Source organism: Larimichthys crocea, chromosome XX, assembly GCF_000972845.2.
Source record: "Larimichthys crocea isolate SSNF chromosome XX, L_crocea_2.0, whole genome shotgun sequence".
NCBI classification, from domain to species: domain Eukaryota; kingdom Metazoa; phylum Chordata; class Actinopteri; family Sciaenidae; genus Larimichthys; species Larimichthys crocea.
The window spans coordinates 12,779,865-12,806,711 of record NC_040030.1 but is presented as its reverse complement, the minus strand read 5'-3'; the positions used below and the strand labels follow the sequence as shown (position 1 = coordinate 12,806,711).

General features: G+C 41.6%; 2 protein-coding genes across 3 annotated transcripts; one reads left to right on the top strand and one right to left on the bottom strand.

The window, feature by feature from the left end:
• Positions 1-1,702: 1,702 nt before the first annotated feature.
• atxn10 (ataxin 10) lies at positions 1,703-13,264 on the top strand. Its single transcript, XM_019278941.2, has 11 exons — positions 1,703-2,044; positions 2,551-2,742; positions 3,398-3,483; positions 3,574-3,670; positions 3,812-3,976; positions 4,057-4,137; positions 4,363-4,519; positions 4,744-4,861; positions 5,181-5,353; positions 9,778-9,841; positions 11,261-13,264. Exons 1-11 carry the CDS (start codon positions 1,824-1,826, stop codon positions 11,443-11,445), a joined length of 1,539 nt encoding a protein of 512 aa, XP_019134486.2. The 5' UTR covers positions 1,703-1,823; the 3' UTR covers positions 11,446-13,264.
• On the bottom strand, positions 12,199-24,809 carry wnt7ba (wingless-type MMTV integration site family, member 7Ba). Of its 2 annotated transcripts, none has more exons than XM_010748997.3 (4): positions 22,571-24,809; positions 21,210-21,436; positions 16,692-16,966; positions 12,199-15,741 (listed from the first exon to the last, which is right to left on the bottom strand). In XM_010748997.3, exons 1-4 carry the CDS (start codon positions 22,651-22,653, stop codon positions 15,262-15,264), a joined length of 1,065 nt encoding a protein of 354 aa, XP_010747299.1. In that variant the 5' UTR covers positions 22,654-24,809; the 3' UTR covers positions 12,199-15,261. The 2 variants fall into 2 exon arrangements, with proteins under 2 accessions (XP_010747299.1, XP_010747308.1); XM_010749006.3 differs by having other exon boundaries at positions 22,581-24,809.
• Between the last annotated feature and the right edge of the window lie 2,038 nt (positions 24,810-26,847).

Genomic DNA, 26,847 nt, shown 5'->3' with positions numbered 1-26,847 from the left:
CACAGGGGACAACCATACGGAGCAAAATCCTGTAATCTGAATTTTGCCACTCTGCAAGGAAATCCCAAAGGTTTGTCATGTGGCTTTGTTGTTCCAGCTGCAACAATTGTCCCACAACTTGTCTGGACTTAATGAATCGATCATTGGTCCTTTAAACATTGCTGGAGGTGAATGGATTTCAGATGTGAGTGCAGCTGCAAATTACAGCCTGTGCAGAACTGGTCTCATCTCTGAAATTATTGGATGCAATACTGTGGATATGTCTAAGTATAGATATGAACACCTAATGAGAGCCTAATGATGAGAGCTACCCACTTGCCTGCATACTTTTAAACATCTAATCTTCTCATGTTGGATATAAAGCAAAGTGATGTATAAAACATTGTAATACATACGAATCTGACCTGTGGCTCTTTCCCACATGTCATTCCCCATCTCTCTCCCTACATTCCTGTCACTTTTCAAGCTGTCGCTGTCAAATAAAGCTCAAAAAGGCCAAAAAATAAAAAATTAAACTCATGGAGAAAGCAAGAAAAAAAAGCTTCTTTATCAGCAAGTTACTATAAATTACCATATTTCCCTATGTTTGTTTGTTTATTAAATACAATAACTAAACAGTTGAATATTTCCCTCTGAACTGAATCATATAGTGTTGTATAAAGTAGCAGAACCTCAAAATTGTTCTTAAAGGTCCAGTGTGTAGGATTTAGTGGCACCTGGTGGTGAAGTTGCAGATTTCAACCAACTGAATGCTCTTCCACACCTCACCCTCTCCTCCAAGAAAAAACAACAGTGGCTGCGAAATTCACATATAAAATAAAAGGCCATATCTAGATTAGTGCTTGATATAAATAAAGATATAAAGGACTAATTTTAAGACAACGAAAACACAACAATTCTTATTTCCAGGTGATTCCACACTAATGGAAACATACTAATAAATACCACATTCACTTCCTGCAAAATAAAATACTCCTAAATCCTACACATTGGATCTTTAGATACAGTGCTGAGGAAAAGCACCATGCTACTGTCCATCACTGATAACCCCAGCTCGGACTAAGAATTAATACAATAGACTAGGACTCTTTAACCTTTTTCGGCCTAAAGCCCCCTTCTATGAGAGACAAACTAAACAGGGAGCCCCACATTTTAAGCCTGGCCGAAAATAACCTTTATGTTTACTTTATGTAACTTTTATTTCACCTTATTAACCTATTTATATACTGTGTTATTAGCCTATAAGTGTTTATGAATGATGTAAAAAAAATAATATTATTATTATTATTATTATTATTATTAATTATTGTTGTTATTGTTGGTTATTAAATGCAAGAAGTTGTGCGTCTTTTGGAGACGTCCACTGAATCATCCAACTGGAGTGCAAATGCCTCATCTGTTTGTAGTTTCTCAAATATCTGCACCCTCACATTATCCATTATTTTGGTAAAAAAAAATTGTCAATTATTGTGACAAAAATTGGTGGACCCCCCTGCAGCGGTACCTCTGAGGACCCCCTAGGGGTCACGGACCCCTGGTTGAAGACCCCTGCAATAGACCATTCTGACATGACACACAGGTGTTATCAATGATACTAATTAAGGTCCTGTTCCATTTACCCTCCCTCTGTTTGAACATGAATGGAACAGAGCCTTAATTACAATCACTGGTGACACCTGTGTTTACTTTTTCATATGAAATGGCTGCTGTGGAAAAGTTGCATATTTAATGTGTCTCTTTCTGGCACTCACAAACTACATGTTCCAGTAAAGAGGACCCACACGGCGGAGTTGACAAGCGTGCGGTGGTGAAAACAGCAGCACATGCTCGTGACTCCGCCTCCGGTGACTGAACCAACGACGCGTCAGAGGGGCATCCGGAAGTCCCGCCCCATGCGCATGATTCAGGCAAACATGGCAGCTTCCAGGAACAACAACTTGAACATCTCGGCGTCTTTCGCCGGCGTTATGAATGAGAAACACTGCCCCGAGCACCTGCAGGTTTTGAAAACATTCACGACCGAGCTCCGGGATAAGGAGTACAGGTGGGTCAAAGTCATTCAATGCGTTTTTTAAACGGGAAACCCCCCGAGGGTGTTAGCGCCTCGGCTAGGTCCAGCTGTCAGCTACGTACTATCAAATACATCCAGCTCAACGTCACGGGTCCAGTATCAATACTGGTGTTATTTAGGCTCGTTTGGTGTCATTTCTATGATAATAAACAGTAAGGATAGGAGTTAATTCAGCCACCTTAACCGCATTATAGCGAATATGTGTTATATTACTCCAAAAGTCGACTGTAGGTCTCTATCTTCAGACATGGCAGGTGTAACTAATTACTAATTACTGTAACAGTAACGGTGGCTCACTACCTGCAGTTATAATAAAAATAATAATAATAAATTTAATTTATAATGCACATTACATTTGAATCAAATCTCAAAGTGCTACAACACACACACAAAGTATATGTACACAATGCAAAGCAGCAGCTCATAATGTTGCACATTCCCTGTTTTCCTCCAAGTAACCATGCTGCCTTCCCTTTCAGGGATGCTGTGGAGGAGGAGGTGTTCTCCGGTCTTTTAAAGGTGTTGTCTCAGCTGCGCGACGAGCTGCAGGCTGTCAGCGGTGAGGATCAGGACCTGCAGTCCGTCGCCCTGCAGCTGCAGCTGACCGCCGAGTGCTTCAGGGCTCAGAGGAACGCCTGTGTCCAGAGCACTCGAAACCAGTGTGTGCTCAGGTAACTCCAGTGTTAATGCAACACTTGCAGGGGGGGGTCACGCAGGGTCACTGTAGGGTTAGTGTTCAATTTTAGGTTGTTAGGGGACACTGGCTTCTCTCCATGACGTGCAGAGCAGCTGTGTGTTTGTGTTTAGGGCAACATTTTGATCATTACTATGGTAACCAATGTCACAGGATAGTGCTGTCTCACTCCCTAGACACAACATAAATAATGTAGATGCTTCTACAGAGTCAGATGTCCAATTGGCAACAACAACCTTATACTATAGATGCATGTGACGTATAGAGGAGCCAGACGAGTCATGTCATGGCAAGCTTATTGATAAATCCTCCGCTCTCCTTGGCCAAACTCCAATAAAGCTTTCAGCATGAGACATCTCGGACTCCTGTGCACTTTCTATCCAGTGGCTGAACTGACCAGTCATGGCTAGAATTTTCCACAACAAAAAAAAACAGGGTGGTGTTCAGCTACAAAGATCTAGGATTTTAGGACTAGTAGATGGGAGAGTATGAGAAATATATAGAAACATCACAAACTGTATGGACTATTTGTTGCGTTATTATAATGCTGCAGTTACTCTGTCCACCTTCTGTGACCGAGCAAATAAATGTACAACATGTACATTTATTTATTTTTTTGCTTTTATTTCTAGGGAGCTTGGTTTCATCGACGTGTCTCTCAAAGTCCTGAGCCTCCTTCAGACCACAAACATGGAGGGCAGAGATGACATATTTGAACGTAAGTCTAATATTAGGTCATTTATCCTAAGTGAAATTATTTTCAGGTGACATTTTTATGACGTTGATCTTTGCATCCTCTCTGGCTCAGCTCTCCGTTGTGGGATCCAGTTCCTCGGTAACTTAGCAGTCGGAAACCAGATGTGTAAAGATGACATTTGGCAGCTGAGTTTCCCAAATCTTCTCCTGTAAGTTTTGTTTGGGGATCGTCACAGTCGAGTTTTTAAACAAGACTTTATGCATATCGTAGCTTTGTACACCAATACTTATTATCTGTCAGTACTGTCACAGTTGTCATATTGTGTCAACCCGAACATTTGTGTGAACAGGCAGCTGCTCAGTGTTGATGATGTGAAGACCATAAACTACACCTCAATGGTACTCCACACATGTCTGGATGAAACGAAGGTGGAGGAACTGTCTGAGCCGCAGAACATCGAGCTGGCACTCAGGGTGATGGAGCTCTGCAGGACCCAACCTGACCTAGACTGGACGTAAGTGTGTCTGTGTGTGTCTGTGTTGGTGTGTGTAAACCACTTGTTATTTACTTATCTATTGTGTGTGTCATTTACAGGGTTCTCATTGCTACCCAGCATTTCCTCAAGTCCTCAGCTCTGGTGGAGAGCATGTACTCTGGAATGTCTCACCATGAAAGGTACTTTAAATGTAGTGACATACAGTAAATGTCACTGTAGACCTTCCTACATAACGTAGAAAATTGATCCTATAATGAACACCATCAAACCTCTAATAAAAGACGTATTGATACTGTAGAATACCAAGTTGATGTACCCAGAAAAGCCCAGTACACATAGAAAACACTAAATCTAATACTACAGGTACTACAGATGTATGATGAAGATGTGTGTGTATTTTTCAGAGTTACTCTATTAGAGCTGCTCTTTGCCCAGCTCAGAGAGGAGGACTCAGATGAGTGTGGCGTCCCTCCCAGTGTGGCTCGCTTCCTGGCTAGTTCTTTCCAGAAAGGCTGTGGAGCTGTGCTGACACTGGCCACTGGCTCCGCTTCCAGTGATGAGGTGCAGACAGTAAAACTGACTTCTGTGTATCTTCCTCAGACCTTAAAAACACAGATGTGTGTTTAGCAGGCTTGTGGAACTGGTGTTGTGTCTTATGACTGTGTGTGACATTTGAAGAAACGTTTTTTCAGTTTTAGTTTAAAATTTTCAAACTTCCTTAAAAATTATCTGCCACAACATCCTTACTCTCTGGACCGACACCTGTTTGTTGCAATCCCCTGCAGGTCCTGCAGGAGGCACTGACAGTGATAAGTCTTCTGGATGTGCTGTGTGAGATGACCTCAGACCTCAGGCAGTTTATGTTCCTACAGGACCATCCTGACCTTCTTATGACCACTGTCGGTAAATGAAAACACACACTCACACACCCTCTCTGACCGGGTCCACAACTGGAGTTTGTGGGTCTGATTTGGCTGTCTTATGGTAAATATGTCATCTGTACACAATGGACACTCCCTGAAATGGTGAAAGGTCCAGATCCAAATAAAAACACTGTACTTGATTTTCAAAGTAAACGCATCTGCTGTTGAAATCAAATTCCATATTTGTTTACAAGTAGTACGAGATGTGATGGGATGAATTAAATTGACTTTTTCTGTTTTTCTTTATCTCCCTTCTCTTTGTGCTTTCCCACTTTTCCCCCTTCACATTTTCTTTGCAGAGCTCCTGGAGCAGGTGCACGCTATAGGAAAGGCCAGTAAGAATATTTTCAGTGCTGCACAAAACTTCTCCTTCAGTGGAGACGGAGATGCTTCTCCTGTCATCAGCTTCAAGGCCCACCTCATCAGGCTGATAGGAAACCTCTGTCACAGCAATACCAACAACCAGAACAAGGTTTGGAATAATTGTGTGGATGAAAAAGCAGAAAAGGTTTTCACACCTGTAGTTTGGTTCAGTTTTATAATGAGTTCACATTATTGCCTTTCTCTCCTGGTCCAGTTTGTGTTCACATAAATGTATTAAACTACTACTACTGACAAAGCAAGAGCTGTAAACATGACATAAACAAACTGAACCAAACAAACAAGGAAGTCACCCTGGAGCTCTACGTAGACATAAGAGGGTACTCCAAAAAGAGCTATAAAAGGGCAGGGATCTATAGTTAGGATCACTGAGAGTAATTATATCAAAATGTAATCTATAAATCTAGCTATGCTGATGCTACATTTGCTACATTTTAGTCTGTGGATGAGTGGAAAGGGTTAATATGCTTCATGATAAACACACTTGACAAAGACTATAAAGCCCACATTAGTTTTAAATCTGTTTGATTTAGGTTTCCTGTGCAGGTCAAGAAATACTAATGTTTGTTTTTATTTGATTCAGTTGTTTTTAGTCAACAAACATGCATAAAACCAACTTATCCGCAGCTCTGAACACACTGCCATTTCACATGTCGTAATGCTATTGTTGGGAGGCACAATTTCCAGTTGTACACTGATATGCCTTGTAATTATTGATACCATATCCAGTATAGATATCTACCGTTTGAAAAGCGAGGAAAATTGTGATGAATATCAGCTTCTGCGAAATGACTTTAAGTATAATATTTAACCAATTTTAGGTCTGGACAAAGTAAGGGAGTTGGAATAGGAAAAAGAGATTGTTATTCATTAGATTGTTTTCTTTTTCTTATCCACAAGGAGACAGAGCAACACAGTGGGGTCATGGGTCAAGAAGAGGTTCTGAGAGGCCCTCCTGCTCTTGCTTTGACAGACCCATCTCCACACTAAATTAGTTTAAAGTGCAGGTTCTTGTAATGGGCTGTTGTATCAAACCACACGTTCTCCTGAGAACACCAGGACCACAAATGAGTGTAACGTCTAATGAAGCATGAAGCTGCGTGTTCCTTCGACTGCAAGCTTACGAGCTCTTTCAACACAACAACTTGGTTTTGCAGTAAAATGTGAAACATTACCTCCCTCGCTTTAGTGATTTTTATCAGTTTGCATTCATTGCCATCTGTCAGCATCTCACTATTAACAAAAAGGACAGATATATATATATGTAGAATAGCCGAGATCGGGAGGAGTTGGCCTTTATCTGTGGCACATTATAGACTCAGTCCTACTTAATAGAAACAGATTTGTGGAATGCTTGTGGGATGGCCACCCTCAGTTGGCCTCTCTATAATATTTATGGATGCTGATCTGTGGTCTGTCAGTGGTCAGAAATCACCCCATATCTGTTTTCACTAAGATCTCTTCCAGTAAACCAAATGTCATTCTGTTCACCTTTGGGAGAGATTGTAATTTCAGATGTGCATGCAAAGCGCTGAACTGTCTGTACCGGGCTGCATTCAGAGTCCAGTCGCTTGTTATTTATCTCTTTATAGGTTTGGACATACTGTAAGCAACTTTAGACAATCATTCTGAAAGTGAAAAAGGCAGACCTGGGTGCTCGCACTAGTCAGCTACTTTGTTTCTTTGACAGTATAAATGACATTTCCATTTTCAGAAACTCAGCAGTTTGTGTTGTTCTGGAGCTTCTACCAGTGTGTTTGGAGGGTAACCACAACGGCTAGAGGGAGGCAACAGCAAGCAAAGACAATAATTAAGCCTATAGAATCAGACACTTGATACAGAGCAGATCACCCCATCGTGACGGTCTTAAACTAACCCGCAACCACAATGCTGTTTTTGCATGGATGTGAGGGACACTTAAGCTGAATACATGTCTTGACTGTAAATGAATTCGTACTTTGTTTTTTCTTGAAAAAGTGATGACTGGCTCGACTGCACCAAATCTTACAATTCACTTTTCACGTGTTGTCATGGCACAGAAAGCATTGACATCACATTTAGTTTTTTTTATAGATGTAATTTTATACATTTTATTTAAAAGTGCTTTTCAAGGTACTCAAAGACATTTTACATAAAAATAAGATAAAATCATCAAAACAATATGAGGTAGTACACTAAAAACACAAGAGACTGAGCTAAACATTAAAAGCAATTTTAAAAACATGTGTTTTTGTTAGAGATTTAAAGGTGGGAAAGTCAGTACAGTCACAGATGTGTTTGGGGAGAGAGTTCCAGAGGGAGGGGGCAGCTGCAGAGAAGGCTCTGTCACCCTAGGTTCGGTGCTTTGTCCTGAGTGATAAAGTAAGGAGGTTAGCATCAGATGAACAGAAGCTACAGGATGGATTGTGGCGATGGAGCAAGTCAGTGAGGTAGGAAGGGGCCTGGTTATGGAGGGCTTTGTGTGTGAGGAGGAGGATTTTGAACTGAATACGCTGTGGAACTGGGAGCCAGCTGAGTTTCTGGAGGACAGGAGTGATATGATCACGGGTGCGGGTGTGGGTGAGCAGACGTGCAGCAGAGTTTTGGATGTACTGTAGTGTATTTAAAGTTTTGGATAGTGTGCCATAGAGGATGCTGTTGCAGTTCTGGAAGTGATGAAGGCGTGAATGAGGGTTTCAGCAGTGGAGAAGGAGAATGATGGGCAGAGTCGGGCTATGTTCTTGAGATGAAAGAAGGCAGTTCTGGTGATTTGATTTATGTGATGTTCAAAGGAGAGGTTATTGTCAAAGATGACACCAAGGTTGTGACTGTGGGGGATGGAGACAGGGTGGAGTTGTCAATGTTGAGGCGGAAACTGTCTGGTTTTGGTGAGGGATTTGGGGCCGATAATGATCAGATCTGATTTGTCACTGTTTAGTTTGAGGAAGTTGGTCTGCATCCATGATTTGATGTCGGCAAGGCACTCCACAGTGGCGGGGGTGATGGAGTTGGTGGAGATCGGCATAACAGTGGAAATGAAGACCATGGTGGTGAATGATGTTGCCAAGGGGCAGCAGGTAAAGTATGAAGAGGAGAGGACCAAGCACCGAACCTTGGGGGATGCCTCGGGACAGAGGAACAGTTGAGGAGGTGCAGTTGTTGATGTGGATAAATTGTTGTCAGTCTGTGAGCTATGATTTGAGCCAGTGAGAGTGTAGTGCCAGTAATGCCGAGGGAGGATTCAAGGCGAGAGAAGAGAATGGTGTGGTTTATGGTGTCGAAAGCTGCAGTGAGGTCCAGGAGGATGAGGATGGGGAAGTGGCTGGAGTCTGCGGAGAGAAGAATGTCATTGGTGACTTTCAGGAGGCCTGTTTCAGTGCTGTGTTGAGAACTGAAACCAGATTGAAATGGTTCAAACAGGTCATTTGAGCAGAGGTGGGCTTTGAGTAGTGTGGCGACAATACGCTCCAGTATTTTGGACAGAAAGGGGAGATTGGAGATGGGCTGACAGTTCAACATGATGTCAGGGTTGAGTGCAGTTTTTTTGAGGATGGGGGTGACCGCAGCCAGTTTGAGGGAACGGGGGACTGAGCCAGACCTGAGGGAGGAGTTGATGATTTCTGTGATGAGTGTGGAGATGGCTGTTAAAGAGTCCTTAATGAGGTGAGATGGGATGGGATCCAGGACTCATGTTAGAGGTTTTCATGCCTGTCATGAATTTGGGCAGCTCCCCTGGTGACATGGGAGAGAATCGAGACAGAGGCTGAGACGAGAGGAGGACAAGTTGTAATAAATGGTGTCAATTTTTGTTTGAAAGAATGAGAGAAAGGAGTTACATTTGTCAGTGGTGAATGAGTTGGAGGTATTGTTGCTGGGCTTGAGGAGGAGTTTATTTACTGTAGAAAACAGAGCCTTGGGGTTGGTGGAGCCAGAGTGTATGAGTTGAGAGTAGTAGGTGGACCAGGGAGTACTGAGAGCATCCTTGTACTGCTGAAGGTAATCTGTATAGGCTTGTAGATGGACAGTTAAACTGGTTCTCTTGTGAAGTCTTTCAATCTGTTGTTTTCGTGATTTCATTTTGTGTAGTTCACGAGGTACGAGTACCAGGGGGCAGAGTGGGTGAAGGAGACATAGAATGTTTTATCAAGACAATAGGGCTGCAATTAATGATTGAATCATTGATTAGTTGTTTGGTCCATAAACCTTCAGAAAATCAGTGAAGATCAGTGTTTCCCAAAGCTGAAGATGACATCCTCAAATGTTTTGTTTTGTCCACAACCCAAAGATATTCAGTTTATTGTCTAAAGAAGCTAAAATAAGAGACTCAAAACGATTAATCGTTATTAAAATTGCTGGCCATTCATTTGACAACTATATCTACCGCTCTACAAGACAATCAGTACAGAATGTCCTGATACGTAGTGCTAAATAATCACAAAAGTTACTGACAAGATACTGTGAAATTAGCTCCCTAACCCTAATTTTTAAATCTTCATCAGTCTGTTCTTTTATATCTGACTGAACTTGTTTCCTCAGGTGAGGGAACTGGAAGGCATCCCACTCATCTTGGACAACTGCAACATAGACAGCAACAACCCGTGTATCCTTTTTGTCAACAGAAGTCGATGGCCTGGAAACACAAACACATCTGTGTTTATGCACATATATTTCCAGTTTATCTAAATCATAGTTCATGTTCTGCCCATAAGTCATTTTAGGCATTGTATATCTTACCCTGGCACTTTTAGAATTGAATCTGGCAGCTTTGCGCAGGAAATCTGGTGGGTTCGCAACCGAAAATAAGTATTACATCAAGCTTTGATTGCTGCAGTTTGTGCAGGCTGGCCAACCAAACTTGTTGACATTTTCACATAGCGTTCACCACCTCTCAATACCTCTCTGCATGCAGCTGGTCAACTGCGTCGACTGATTGGTTATGTTCATTATTAAAGTAATTTGGGCTGCTTGTAAATGTCACTTTTGTTTTTGAGGAGTCGAGTCGGTCTCTGTATCAGGGAGTTAAGTCAGTCCTGTGGTACTTTTTTAGCCCACAGTGGTGCTTTTGTATTAGATTGCATTTTGATATGTATTGCTAATATTTTTCCAGCCTCCATTTACATACATGAGGGGGGCAAAATATTATAAACACCACTCAGTATGATGCAATACAACAACATCACTAACTGCAGCCTCGAAAATTACCATACACTTGAATCAACATCTCTCTGACACATTTGGGAAGCTTCACAAAGACAGGATTTATGAATCTGGAAGGTTGTATATTGATTTGTCTAATACAGTGATAACTTTTTAGTACCCTTTTTCCACATCTGTTTTGCAGGCCTTGAGAACACACTGTTATTTGGAGTATCCTGCTGGTCACTGAGCTCCGACCCCTGAGTCATTCTCATGTCCAGTCCCCGCTGGGCATCCTGCTACCAGTTGTTTTTAGCTGGCTAAAGTGAAGGCATCGTGCCAGGCTGTCTTTTAACCAGGCCAATAGTCTGAGCCGAGCTTTTGTCCCCGTGCCTGTCTCCCATACATGCTTACACACAAACATTTCCCACTCCGTCCAACTTTTCTTCATGTAGGTGTCAGCATTTGTTTCTGTTAAGTACAATATTGCTAAAGGAGAGAATGTGTTTATGCATCTATGTGGGAAACTTGAGAGGGGTGAGTTAAGAATGTTTTGTATAACAGAACATAACCTGCCTGTGAAACTCATTTACTTGTTGGGATGTGTGCGTACTCTGCGACCTCGGGCAAATACCAGGCAAAGTTTGACTTCCTGTGCATGTCATTGAAAATAAAGCGGTAGTGCTGTTTTTACAGTCTGGTATTGTGATATAACACCCAACAAAACCTGATAAGTTCATGCTTGTTTTTTAGGTTTTGACCTATGTTAGTATGTTTTAGAATAACATCTTCTTCATTCGGGAAACCAAAGGGTGCTGAAAAACATGTCTAAAAGAAACATTGCGTCCCTCTGATGTTGCTGTCCTTAACCACATGCTTTTAGTTATTAGCCAGTGGGCCATCTTTGCCATCAGGAACCTCCTTGAACACAACACGCAGAACCAGGAGCTGGTCGCTGCCCTGGAACGCCGTGGCACCACCGACTACTCTGCGCTCAAGGAGTTGGGTTTCTTGGTGGAGGAGCGAGACGGAAGCCTGCTGCTCAAATCTGTGAGGAAAGACTCTTGAAAATCGTAGAGGAGCAGCCAGGAGAGAGAAGGTCTTAAACCCCCCCACACACCCCGCAAGCAGGTTTCTATGTGCAGTATTAATTTAGCAAGGAATAAGGTACATGCACACACGTATACGCTTAAGTGAACATGTACTCTTGTTGTGCTACAAGCCTCATTAATGTTAATACTTAAACTTCATCTGACCTGTACACTAATATACATATGTGTTGTGCCTGTCCAGAATAATTGACAGCCACACTGCTGATAGATTAAATAGAAAAGCCCTTTTCAATTAGATATTTCTATCAGAGAAGTATGTATAATTACTGCTCTACCTCAGTAATGATTGCACTCACTCTCAGATGGGGCTTAAGGTATTCTCGATACACAAAAAGGCCCATGGGGTCCCCCCTGGCATATAAGCGGGAGCTCTTGTTTTGTCTTGACCCGGGTCTGGGAAATGAAGAGTTTGGGAGAGGCGGGCGCATGCTGGTACCTCTTGGCAAGGCCGATGCTTTGTGGTTTAATCCAAAGACAAAGAGCACCACAGTGTCTGGGCTTTTCACTTTTCACAGATACTGATGTTAGCAGCAGGGGTTGGGGGGTTTAATCCCAGGCCCATAGTGACTTCTGCAGTAACCACGATACAGAGAATGACCAAAACATGATGTAATCAACCCCTCACCGCCTTACCTTCTTAAACGGTGGTGTCTTTGCCAGAAGGACAAAGGCTTTTCATTTACCCTCTTTCAAACGCTTCAAAAAAAAGTTTATCTAAACAGGTATAACATTATTAATTTATTCTAAGGACAGCTAAGTGAAAAAGGGCAATACTAAAACTAACAATAACAGAAGCTATGCATGTTTTGTGATTTAAAAACAATGCTCAGTATACAGTACGAGCTACATCTCTGCTTGCTTTTACAATACTTCTTGCCATAATGAGTTTTACACTCATAACGTATGTATAGTTAATGTCATCTTATTCTCCCTCATCTTATACTTAATCTTCTGTTTCTATCCTGTTGCACAGTACTATAGATGAATAAGGCACGAGTGCTAACGGCATGCATCGTAGATCATTAACCACCCTTAAACTGGCAACATTGAGTTGCTGTTTTACACCTTAAGCCGCTTCTCTCCACTCCAAACAAGCTCTATTTCAGTTTTACTAGATTTTCTTAGAGATTTAGTGAATACTTTGATTTTCTGTTTAGCTATAGATATGTGTTTGTGTGTGTGATTCTGGCTCAGTGGACGATGGTCAAGCTCGTACCGAAAGTGTACATCCGAAGAGTAAGTGAGTGAGCGAATGAGTGAGTGAATCAGACCAGAAGCATTAGTTTGCAGAATGACATCCCTCCCATGCTCCTCCTGTTGCTGGATAAGCTGAATGGTCCTGACACCTCAACAATGCAGCGCTTTACGGGCCTGCCCACACCCTGCTCCACCCTGTTTGCTCTGCCTCTGATTTTTAATGACAAAATGTATTGAAACAATCGGCTGGACTCTCCCCTCAATCCGCCGGCATAGTGAAGGGAGCTTATGCGGTTCCGGTCCCCAGGATTTCAGACAGCTAACAAAACAGCTGTTACTTGCGCTCGACTGGCTGGCTGCAATGCTTTTCAGCCCCACAGGAAAGGCTGTGCGAGTCAGCCGGGCTGAATTAGGTGGCATGGCCACGGCCGTCTGTTCACCTCCTAACACATTAGTACCACATCAGTCAAGGCCAGAAGTTTTTTTGTTTCCCATATCAGCATTTTATACCACAGGCCACTACTATATTGTATTTGTGCCTTCTGGTTTGATATTGGCCTTCAGCAAAAAAAAAAAAACTTGTCAGGGTGTAAAGTATATGCTTCATGTTTGGGTTAAATAATATGTTTATATAATGCCTAATAAAGTATTGTGTGTGAAAAACAGCTTTTTGTAATGATTTTAATAAGGCCAATAAAGGCCACACGTGATATGAAACTCAAGAGGCGTTAAAAAAGGATGCTCAAAATTTATTGGTAAAAAAAGAAAAAATACAACTGTCCATGTTTGTAAGTGATGCAGACTTTGATTTTTGCCACAGAACAAAAAAAAACTTAAATTAGCTTGTATGTGAAGTCACAGCGATGCTTTTAGGATGCAATGTGTTGTTCCTAGTAATCAAAAGGGTTATGAAGACGACTTAAAAACACAGATATCGAAGTTTCCACTGAATTATCCACGCATTTACTCAAACAGAAAAAAAACTCTGTGACATTTCCAACACTTGATGAATCACTCAGCCTTTTACGAGCTACGTTGAATTGTGAAGGATCGTATTGAGATGGACAATCTGGGCTACTTTGGTTTGAAAGAAAAACAAAAAAAACACGTGGAGTATTTACAATTTAGGAACTTTGATCCAAAGACATAAATTCCAAATAATTTATTGCTCTCAAAATCTGAAAACAATGACATTAGAAAACATTTGTAAATAGTGACTTTCTTTTCCATCTATAAATGACATAAAGTGCCACGTTCCTCATATAAAAATATACTCTTCAAATTGTTTTGTAAGTTATATAAAGCCTAAATAAACATTTCTGAATACATTAAGGTTGCTGTCCAAAAATAGCTTTGAGGCCTTTGATCCTCTCATACCCCCTTCTGTGTGGTTAGGGCACATGCCATCCACCCAGGCAGGCCTAAACCGCGCTGGAAGGCCTTGTGTAAGCAGAGGCCATCATGTGGAATTCCACGTCTCTGCCGTTCATGGGAATGTTGGATGTATCTGAACCTGATTGCACCTCTATGGATTTCCAATGAGGCTTACATGCTTTTCTCAGAAGTCAAGAGCCCTCCCGAAAACAAAACAATGAACACGGTCAGGATGGAAAGTGCCGTTCAAACTGACAAGATGGATGCTTAAAATAGTTTGGGAATATTTTCTGGCTCTTGGCGTAACAAAGGGTCTGGGCTCGGTTGTGTGTGGGGGGAGAAATATCCATGAGAGAGATGTCAGCACAGCACTCAATAGCCCAACTCCTCAAAGTTACTGATGTCCCATGAAAAAGAGAAAGAATTTGACTATGTGAGTGCAAAATAAAAATAACTAATCTATAGCAAAATACGCCACTGACAACTGATAATGGATTTTAAAAAAATGAAGTAGCAGAAGATTTTTCTGTTTAGTAGCTGTAAATGTGACTCCATGTGACCAAAAAAAATGTGTTACTTCCAGCTTGAAATCTATCAGTAGCAATTGAAGATCATAAAAGAGGAAAAATGTTAAATCCGTCTGATAAGACTTTAGGTTTGAAAGATATTTTTTTACATAAATAATTTTGTTTTATTTCAGTGTTCAAACAGAATACAGTGTGAGCGTACAGTTTAAAAGTGTATCCACTGCCATCTTCCGATCTTCATCAGGAGGCTGTCTTTTTTTTCATGGCTGTCTGAAGCGTAGCATTTCCAGTTAGTGTGTTACAAAAGTCTTCTCAAGAGCCAACAACACAATAGTCCTTGTTTGTTTGTTTTTTTTCCTCTTGTGAGTGACATCTGTACGCAACAAATATTGCTTTGCTGGAAGCAAAAAAAAAAAAAAAAAAAAAAAAAGAGAACCTCAAATCCTTTAACCTGCAACGTGTTTGCGTCGTCGTCAGCTTTGTACCAGTTTGTTTCTTTTTTTTAATCACTCATGTCTCTTTTTGTCCAACACTCTCGAACCCTCGTGTCTATTTTTTTCCAAAATAGGATGTAAAAATGTGCAAATTGTTGAATAAATACTTCCAAGTCCTTCACTTCAAATTCCACTTTGTCATAACTTCAGCCTCTCCCCTGCCCCGGACTTCCTCATTCCTTACTTGCAGGTGAAAACTTCTGATTTCTCACTGCAGGTGTTGCACTTGACAAAACAGCACCAGTGGAACTTGCAGTTGCACTGCCAGATGCGTGTGTAGTGGTGCGTGTTGTAGCCCCGGCCGCAGCACATCACGTTACAACTGTCTGTGTGGGTGGAGGTGCCGTTGCACAGTCTGCCCCGTGTTCCTGTGCTTCCCGTGGCTGTGTCCTCTTCGCAGTAGTTGGGCGAACGCTCCAGGTACACAAGGTCTGTGTCCGTGGGCTTCTGGTAGCCCCGAGCCTCTTTGAGCCGCAGGAAGGAGGGCTGGCGGAGCCGCGAGGCCCGCACCGGCTCGACTTGAACCGCGTCACTGTAGCGTTCTTTCAGCAGGTAACCAATCTCTCTGAACTTGGGCAGGGTGATCCAGCAGGTCTTAGTGGTGCAGGAACCAGACACGCCGTGACACTTACACTCCAGCTTCATCCTCTCTTCTAGGATCTGATCACATAGAGAGTAGAAATTAGGTCTGTATGAATTAAAAGAGATAGTTAAGAATTGAAAATATATTCTGTGTCACTCATACACATTGAATCTAAAAGAGTCAATAGCAATCGCATTGCCTTCAAATCTGTTTTTTTTGGTAAGCCGGGCTTTCTGTGGACACTTCAACTCTCTTGCACACCAACTGGCATGCCAACTTTATGTCAAAAAACCTGGGGAAAATAACTCATAACCCAAGACTGTAGTCTCTAATTAACTTTACCTTTCTTCAGACCACATAATGGCGTGACAACTCGAGAAAACTGACCAGAGCTGTTGTGCAGCCGTACATGTATAGAATTACACTGTGGTTTGAGACAGATTTATATTATAATGCCATACAAATATTCTCAGATGACAAAACTGACAGGTGACTGTTTGCCCTCGTGCCTGAGCTCGATGTTGATGTGAAAAAAATAACCGGCTCGTTTTTATAGTAGATACGCTTCCATTGTGAGAGTCAGATTTTTGAGTGACTAAGCTCATAATTTGAACATCTTGTATGTTCAGATCACTGGTCAAATCAGTGGCTCTGTCTTCCCCTTCATGGTTATCACTTCCTGGAAGAGTTTTCTCTCTTTTGGGTTGATTCAGTATGTGCGACGGCGCTGATGCATGATCTTTGGTGCTGCCACTGAGAAAGGAAGAGAGAGACTTGCTGTACTATCCTCTATCTCTAGTTCAATGAAAGGACTGCAGGGCGATGGTACAACTCCATTTTTGCAGCTTTTTCTGCCATGTTTTGCATTTCTGATGCAATTATCATGTTCCAGAATCATGGAGAATCTATGCCAATTTAGCCATTTTCCTCTTCCTACATAATCTTTCACATTCATATGTGTAAGATATGTTTTCATCGATTTAATCATGCATTCTCTGTGCGGTCAAGTCGGCTCTGCTTGCATTACCTTTCGCCCTGCCTCATTGTTGTGCAGGTTCATCAGCCGGCGGGCGTTTTTCTTGATCTCTCGGGCGTCTACAAAGCGCCGTGAGAACTCCACGCCGTATTTAACATCAGCCGAGCAGCCTCCCCACTTCCAGCCCTCCTCTTGGTAGTCGTGGTAGCCCTGCTTCTCTCGGTCACAGCCGCACTGGCTGAGGTTGCCTTGGCTACAAGCTGTGGTCACCGCGTGGGCAACTCCAGCTGCAGTGATGGCATACGTGAACGCTGCCTCCCTGCTGCCTAAAGAAGAACAAGGAGGAGAATCTGAATATAAAATGAGTTGAATTTGAACAGATGTACTCATACTTGCATACATTTATGCTGTTATGGCTGTTTGACTCTCCTACTTTTTAAAGGAACATGTTGGAAATGTTTCTAATTAAAGGAACACTGCACCAATTTGACACATGAATTGCAGCTTAGTTGTCATGAGATGTACTAGTGAAAAACACTGAGTTAAAAATGGACCCAGTGTGTGACTCAATACTGGATTAACTTAATGTTTTTGCCCTGGTATAATTTACTAATTTAATACTGTCACTGGATCAAAACAACCCTTTTATTGGGTGATTTTCTATCCATTTGTACTGGGAAAAATAACTCAGCATCGTGCTATATTGACCCCACACTGGGTCCATTTTAACCCAGTATTTTTTTAGCGTTTACTATTGTATGATGTCCATGAAATAACCTTGCTGATGTCATCTGGGTTATTGATGATGCCAGCAGGATGATTCCAGCTTGGGTCTGAGAGTTTGTGACACAGCAGAAACTGCGTGTTACAATCTGCGAGTGTGGGGTTTGTAAAAAGTTGGCTTTTAGGCCTGGAGTGAAAGCCGTTGGAATGATGGGGAAAAATCTGAGATCCAGAATTTGTGGAGCTTGCCCCGACTAAACCTCAGACTAACTTGACTTCTGCTGCATTGTTTTTTACTACACACCCACACAGGGATTTTTTTACACTTGTTTTTAAAACTAAATTTGGTCACCAAACCTTCATGAACCAATAAAAAAAAAACGACATTATAATTTCTCTCAGCCAAACACGTGAAACAAAACTAATAAGAGGTGTCCATCAAGCACAAACAAACACCTACACAGTCCTGAGAAGAGGTTTAAAAACACCTGTGTGGGTGGACTAATGATGCGCAGGACCTTTTTAAAATGTCTGGGTCAATTCCAGACAGGCTGCATGTCATGGCTCGCTCTCTTATTCGTACCCTGTCTACTTCTGTATGATCAGATTTACAATAGACTAAATAATAGAATAATTATAATAAAACTAAGTTACTGGACTGCTCCATTATAGAAAGACTGCTACCACTTTGTAGTACGTCACTAATACGGAGACAAATCAATTTATAGCATATCAAGTGCATTCATGTTTGTAGGTAGGAGATTACGGAAGCCCAGAGTGCTCAAACATTCATACATTTTGTTTCCTCCATTTTCTCGTGATAACAAGTAAATTTCATTTGTTCTCTTGAGATCTTGAGTTATTTATGTCCATATATGTATTTATATTAATATTATTTATATTTGTTTATGTCGAAATAACGAATATCCTTAGATAACGGGCAAAAAAATTCTGAGATCTTAGGATAATGTACGTTTTGTTTTTTTTGTTTTTAATTTGCGATCTTGAGAAAGCAAAAAGAATAGTTTTGTACCTTACATCATTGCAGAAAACATCATTCGTTTAGTAATATCAAATTGGAGGAGCAGGACAATGTTGCAATTGCAATGATTTAATGTGCTTAACTGTCTACTATTATTATACCGACTATTGTTTTCTTGAGATCAAAACAATCAAACAAGACAATGTTTTGTTTGTCTTGAGATCTCAAGAAAACGGTCCTGTTATTTCAACATTATTTCGACATAATGACAAATAATGAGATCTCAAGAAAACAAATGAAATGAACTTGTTGTCATGAGAAAACAGAGAAAATAAAATGTACGAATGTATGATAGCTTAGAGCTTCCGTAGAATATTTTAGTCTCTTCAGCTGTACTTCATTCAAAAATTGAAGGCCAGATGTCAGAAGTGACCTTTGAGGGGTGTTAGTGTAACAAGCATTATTCAGAGCGTCTGTATCATCTCTTAATAACTCTTTCTTTCTGCCTTGTTTCATATCTCTGCTCTGCATCAGCAGTCAGTCACTGTTACAACAGTAAACAGTGAAGAAAACACAAGTGACATCTACTGGTTGTCTGGAGCAGCTTTTTTTTCTGGATCAGCACTCGTAGAGCTATGCGTCTTAATGTTTTTCATCAATGGAATTTCTCACGCGGCTTAAGTGTCATTCTGCGTCTGTCTTAGGCGGTCCACATTATTATAGCAAATGATACCGCTGTGTTGCATGTTGAAATAATCTGTGGCCGGGCTTAGCTGTGATGTGCCCATTTCCAAGCTTTTCTATGTCACCATTTGAACTTCAGAATAAACACATTTATATTTATGGCGTTGAGGGGGAAATGAATTTATTGGCACTACAATTGGTAATAGGATATCCTCCCTCTCCAATCAGGATAATGCTGGGCCTTCGTTCTTCTCAACAGCCCTCAACAGAGTATTAATGCATGGCGTCTCTGGTAGCGGCGATTCTAATGGCTCCCTTCCAACCTGACAAACTCACTCGCAGAAACCATCGGGCCTGCGGTTCCCTGGTCCATAACTCATAACAAACTCTGAAGTCTTCTCTCATCAGACTAAATCCACGACCCATTCAGATATATTGTATGGTGAGCATTTCTCAAGGCATCAGGCGCACGCAATAGCCAAACAGCCATCTCCTTGCACTGTGATTTGTTTTGATTGTACAGCAGTGCATGCAGGGATCCATTGTTGCCATCCAGCTGCTGGAGCTGACTTCAATTAGTGGTTAGCATGAATCTCTCTGGTCTTTCTCAATGCTTAATGAGTTCACAGAGCCGGCAGGTCAATCAAGTGAAGTGGTGGATGGTACATTAGCGGCACAGGAGGGGGGCACGGTCCTGCCTCGCGTGCTTATTTTTTTTTCACGGAGATGGCAAAAGGAAACTAATCTTACAGAGAATCTGTGATGAAAGGAAATCTGACACGCTCATTATTTGCTTTCCACATTAATTAACAGTCTTAATGGGTTTTTTATGTAGATCTAATAAAATGTAGTCTTCCAGAAAGCTCTTATTTGTTAAAACTGTCAACATGGGGAGGACATGAAGATCAAAACTGGGTCCAAAGTGTCTCTCCGAGCTCGTTTACACACCACAAGAGAAAAGAGACATTTCCTCTGACAAAAGAAATAAAGGGATCCAGACGTCTGTCTGCCTGTCTCCCGTGTAGAAGAAAGTGATTGCTCCCAGAGCTGCTAGATTAAACATGGATCCAAACCCACAGCAAGACCGCAACAAAACATTTCGGACTGAAATACAATTTATATAAGAGGTTCACATTAGGAGCAAACAGGCTTCTGTGAGAAATGAAACGGGGAGGAATGGTGACCAAAACCAGGGGAGATGTGTTAGTTTGTGTGTTTACAGATTGTGTAGGTTTGATAGAAATACTTTCAAGAGATGGCACACCCAGATAGGCATTAAACCACGCTTCATAAGGAAGTCTTCACACTCCATTTAAGGCCGCTTTGCTGTGACAGCGTGTGTTGCAAGCGTGGTGATGTCACACCCATGAATTAGAGATTGAATCTCCTCTTGGGACACTAACAAGGCCTTTTGACTCGCAAGTTTCTTTGTGCTAGCGTCTAAACGAAGCAGACAATCCATTGTGGTTCTTGCGTGTGGTGTTCCAAAAATGCTTTCATTAAAGTTTCGCCACCCATCTCGCTGTCTGTTTCAGGTCACTTAGTCGAGCTATGCTGTGGCTTTTTTCTCATGCTACTGACGACAGTTACAAGAGGTTTAAAGGATAGTATAAGAAAAAATGAGCAGGCGGGCTGATGTCAAACCACAGTTCTGAACTTTGCTCATCTACGCACATGCTGCCGCACACTTCTTTCAACTGTAAAGGACTGAAAGATGAGACCACACGGCTCTGTTTAGGTTAGGCCAATTAACATACCTGATGACACAACTGTGGTCAGATTGAAGCAATACCAAAGGAAGGGATGTGTCTCTCTGATCAGGCCTGCCTCAAAAGCTAAGGTTTCCATTCCAAATTTAGTTTGATCTTTACTTGCTGTTGTAAAAATGGCGAAATATATAGTCTAGGAATTTATTTTAGCCAGTGTGGCCCTCTGGCTGAGGCGCCAACCGTGAACCGCAACATTCCCAGTTTGGTTTAGCCGACGACTTTTGCTGGCGATCGTTTCCCCCATTTCTCTCCCCTCGTTTTCAGTTATTTATCTATTATTGAAGTCTCGAAGGAAGAGATAAAAATGGCAGGAAAACCCTGTCCTTGGAGCAACTTTCTTCCCCTCACTCGGCCTACTTTTATGCTCTTTTTAAAACTCCTAAAGCAAAACTAAGTTTCAAACAGACTGACCTACTCTCAGCTCTTGTCCAAAGACAGTCCTCTCGCCCAGGGCAGAGCAGTTCCACCGGCCATAGCGGAACTGGTACTGACACTCATTGATGCCCAGCTGGGCGCCTTCGCCAATGACGATGATGGCGTCAGGGCGACTCTGGCAGAGGGCTCTCTGACGGGGGGCCAGTCCCGGGATCTTGTTGCAGATGATGTTAGCACCTAAAGCTACCACAGAGGACAGCGCCCTGGGGCAGAGAGAAACAGAGATTAACGAGAAGGACTTTGAAGACACATAGTGAGACGAGGAAAGATGTGAGAACAGCTACGATTTGGGGAAAAAGGTAATAAGATATATAACTTTTTTTTTTTTTGCTAAACTTGTAGATAATACCAAATGAACCACTGAGAAGATAAGAACAGAGCTTACCCAACATCACATCATGTGTAATCTAATGGACCCTCATAAAGACATGGACAACAGTTAATCATAGAAATGGGTCCAAATCCAGTTCATTTCTGTCTCTCACTCTCTCTCCTCTCTGTGTTACAGAAAACATGAACCACCACAGCTATTTTAAGTTTCAGGACCTGCCCATGTTCTGAATGAGAGGCATGTATGGTGCAGCAATCATTCTCTTTGAGAGAGGGGCCTGGGTCTTTTAATGCCATAAGAAAGAGCTCATTACACGGGCCTGCGCCTTATAGACAGATCATGATGTAGTCCAGCATGACTCTTTTCCATATGGTGTTTTCCAATTATGGTCCATGTCTGACGAGGTGCTCCTATGACAAAGTGGGTTCTGGTGTGATGTGTAAATCCACGAGAGCAGGTTCTCTCATCAGCTGCGCACATATTAGAACATATCAGAATCATGTAGCTTAAATATTGGCTTCATTCACTCGCAGTCTTCATTGACTCTTTATGGCATAATGTTTGAATTAAAAAATGACATAACTGCTCATGTTATGCGAATCAAATCCCGCAGCTCTTGTTCCGCGGTAGTCTGTGATTCCAGAGTGGAATAAAAAATGAGACATAAGACACAAGTTGCGCATTTCTTACCCACGATTTCTAAATTTTGGTTGACTGGATAGTCCAAGTTAGATTTTTTCCATTTCCAAAATAAGCTGCCACAGCAGAACGAAAAAATATCCACGAGACAGATTAAAATAGATCGATCTAGGTTCATTTAGCAACTTTAAAAGACGGATTTCAAAGTGTAAAAACCACGCCGAGCGCAATGAAACACCTGCAACAACCAGCTTTCAAGGTGCGATCTAACTTGACTGTGAATGTTCCCAGTGCGTAATTACGCACGGCCGCTTGCCGGCAAATCAAACCTGTCTGAATTAAACAAGTGCATTGATAAGAAACCTACAGGTAGCTACCGCTGGTGAGGATGAGGAAGATCTGCGGGTAGTAGACGGACAGCAGCGCACTGCGGGACGAGATGATGAGCATGGTTGCGCATTGAACACAACTGGTTTTGCTCTCTTGCGGTTTGAACAGATAAGAAGAAGGAGACAAAAAAAAAGGAGGGAGAACAAGTATATCCTTTTTTATCTGAAGTCCCAAGAGATTAAAAAAAAACGCAGTGGTGTCGTCTCCTTCTTTCCGCGCTTGAGACGTGCTGTCTTCAGCTAGTGGAGCCGTGGCGCGCTGCGGCAGCTCCAAGCTCCGCTGTCCATGTGTCCGAGATGAGAGGCTGCATCCCACGGCCGAAGTGCGCTCTGCCACCTGGACTGATAGAGGACTGGGTGGGAAAGAGAGAGAGAGAGAGAGGGGGAGGGGGGAGGTGATAGAGAGAAAGAGAGAGATTGGGTCTCCAAAAGTGAGACTGTTGTGGCATTGGAAGGGTGGGAGACAGTGGCCTCTCCCGGTGCACCAACCCCCGGGACGAGTCTGCACCCCGCATCCCACCGTATCCCCACCCCCCGACACACCTCCTACTCCCCCCCCATCCAACTCCCTCTATATCAGCCAGTCAATGTTGTTGCTGCAGCCATAAGTTGTCAGGTTGATCACAAGAGGTAAAGTTCTATTTGCATGCACGCTTTTTGGTTTTGGCTGCTCCTGACTAAAAGTAGCAGCACCGCCTATTGGGAATCCAGCTTGTGACCTCGTGGGTCAAATTATGCCACTATCCCACCCAAAACTCAACTCGAATTACATTTATATCACCAATAAAAAAATGCTTTAAACCTTTCTTCATACCATAATGAATTCACATCGTCATCCTTGTCTGAATAAGAGAACATCAGTGACACACTGTGTCATACATAGCTCCTATAAATTATAGGTTTTTATTTTAATAGTTTTTAGTGTTAAAGTAACACAAAACTTGTTTTTTTCTTGAGAATATATTAAAGAGTGGGTAGATTTGTTTGACTATAGGCCGACTAGACTAGAGCTGAAATGATTGGTCGATGATTTCATTCATTAGATCGACAGATTAATCATTCATCATTTATTCAAGCAAAAATGTCAATTTATCGTCTCCAGCTTCTCAGATGTGATAATTTGTTCTCATATGTTCTCATATATTTGTGTTTTGGGCTGTTGAAGTAGGGACGTTTTTGAACTTTATATAAAAACAACAATGAATTGATGAATCAAGAAAATAATCTCCAGGTAAATCAATGATGATAATAACCATTAGTGCAATTCAAGATGAGAAGACTTAGATGTGTCAGGGGATAAATCTTTATGCATGAAACATCGCCTGATGTTATGCGTTATTAATCCCTGTAGGAAAATTTAGCAGGACAGATGCTTGTTGAAGTGTTTCAGAGTCAGTTGATAGGACTTGTTGATCTTCCAGTTCACATGTTCTGCTGGTGCATCACCAACAATACGCCCTCATGTGGTAGCATATAGGAAATATCATCACCTCAAAACATCTGGCTAAACTTTTGAGCGCTCAGCAGGAAGAGCAGCATCCGTAAACATCAGTTTATTCAGTACTACTTTTTGATTAACGAAGCAGAAGATGCCTTTGAGACGATCCCTCAAAGTTTTTGATCAATGTTCGAATGGATGTCACATATTTCTACACGGTTTATAAGATTGTTAAACCCGTGTAGTCTTTGAAGAGCTCGTGTGTAATCAGATGGAAAAGCCAACAAGGACGACACTAAAGGAATTCATGCTGTTTTCTTCCTCTTAAAGACGTTCCTCGCAAACAGCGCCCTGTTTGCTGTGGAACTTTAAAGAGAGTGAAAGAAGTACAATGGGAGGGACAGGACCTTCAAAGGACGAGGAGTTTTATAGGTCTGCTTGCCAGAGTGGACAGAGCACAAAGTACATATTTTCTTCGCCCGGGTTGTTGACATTTTGGAGACCGAAAAAATCGAGACATTCTCAGCTTCACTCGAGCCCGAAAACAAACGACCACGAGGAGATAACATTAATAAGATTTGTTCCAAAATGAGATATCAGTCATCTCGATAAAAGTGAGACCTTTTCCTTGAAAACGATTGAGGGTAGTTTTGTGGAAATGAATCTTTTAATTTAAATTCCCTGCAGCTGCCAACAGAGCAGTTTGGGAGATAGCACTGATTTGGAATGTAAAAGAATAAAATGCTTTTCATTCTTTGACTGTTATAAGATTGGCTTGTTTTTTTATGCCCAGTCAAACTGTGTTTAATGATAGCTGCAGTCATATATAGTCAGTACTGTAAAGACTGGATCTTAGCTGTTGAAACTTCATCACACAAACTCAATCTACAGCTATTTCAGGGGACGACTCACAGATAACGTCTTTGGCTCATGGTCAGCAGAAGCAGAAGCCCTTTGTGTATATGTGTCTTCTGCATGCTACTTACTCTCCTTCTCTGTCTCTTTCTCGCTCCCTCTCCCTCTCTCATTCTGTCCAAATAATCCTCCTAAACCACAATTTCCAAAGCCAAGATAGCACTTAAGCAACGTGCACTCACTGTCCTGGCGTTCACACAGCGATATCTGTTTCTTTTCATATTTTTGCGCAGAAGACAAGATGAACATAGAGACCTGGGAAGTCAGGGATTCTTCTTCGGGGGCGTCAGATCAGGCATGACAATCGCTGTAGAACTAACATGACTTTTGTCATTTTTTTGGGGATAGCTGTCAAGAGTTTTGACAGCAACGGTTTCGACAGCATCACTCACATGATGGTGATGAGTGACAGGGCTGGAGACAGGCAGGAAGAAGCTGGAGAAGCGACACTAAGGGGGCCTCAAGCTGGAAGCAGGCCTAAAAAAATCCAGATTAATAACAATGTCTTATGGCTCTGTGGGCTATCTTGTCTTTGCAGACAGAATCCCTAGATGGGTGCCTGAGTGGTTGTCAAGGAAACGGGGTTGTTGATCATAATAGTAAACATGCTTGTCAGTGGAAGCATTAAACATGACATCCACATGCACTTGATAGTGCAGGCCCACCACCGGTTCATGTGTCTGAGTAACACAGCAAAGCATTGTGATGTTTAATGTGATAGCAACGGGTCAACACACACGTGCCAAAACAAGTTATTTAGCATAACGTTGGTTCAGGCTTGTATTTGCTGATTGGCATCGGCTGCTTCATTCATGCTTCTCAATCACTGCTTCATTTACAGCTGCTGACTGATAACACCCACTCATATTCATGCGGGCAATAAGGCTGACTCTTATTGTGATTCTGCTGATCGTGCCTACACAAACATTTTTGGTATTGTTGATCAAGATTTTATTTTCATGTATGTGGATAAATAAAGGGAGATTAGTTTCCTGCAGAAATATGTAAAAATTCTTTCATCTAATTCTAATCTAATTGTATTAAAATCCTTTTTTTTTTTTTAACTTGGATGTCTTTTTTAGGTGTAAAAAACACTGCTTACTTAACAGGAAAAAAAAAACACCTAAAGCGAGTGTTTTGCGGACAAAAGCAGTAGTAAGAAATGTAATAAATCAAAGCAGCGTATTTATAATGCTACTCAGCACACCACAGACTCTTTGAAATTTAAAGAGTATCATATTGTGGGCTAGGAAAGAGTCGGTCTTTAACGTTCCTGAAAGCCAATTTAGTTTTCAGACAGTAGTGAAAAATGGATAGGGCAAAGAATAACAAAGACTAATAAATAAAAGAATACCCAGTGCTCTATATTGTCGTCATCACTTTTTTACCAAGACCATCTGAGGAAAAACTGGGCTTGCCCGCTGTTGACAGTCACTACATATGACATGTAAAATTACACCACGTTAAAAACCAATAGCTCTTAAAACCATCAGAAAGTGGTGAATGTTACGGCTGACTATAAAAAGAAGAGTTTCAAACCTATCACAGACGTTATCAGCTATGAAACACATTTGCTTCCTTCAGTAAAATAATCCAGGGTTCATGTTTTTTTTTTGTACAAAGTATCAAGAATATAGACGTTTCTCACAGCAGCCGTTTTGACATGAACTCGTAATATTGTATTCCTAAAGCCTCGTGTACGTACAACATATGCAACTTTAATGTTATTTTTTAGCTTCATGGAAGCATAAAACAAAAAAAAACACACACACACATCAAAGAGCCAAACTGCGCTTTTCCAGCAGAAAATACCAAATTCACGACAGTTTTAGTCCTAAATTCTAATGAATGACTGAATGAATGAAACTGTATTTGTATATGACCTATTTTTTTAAAGATATA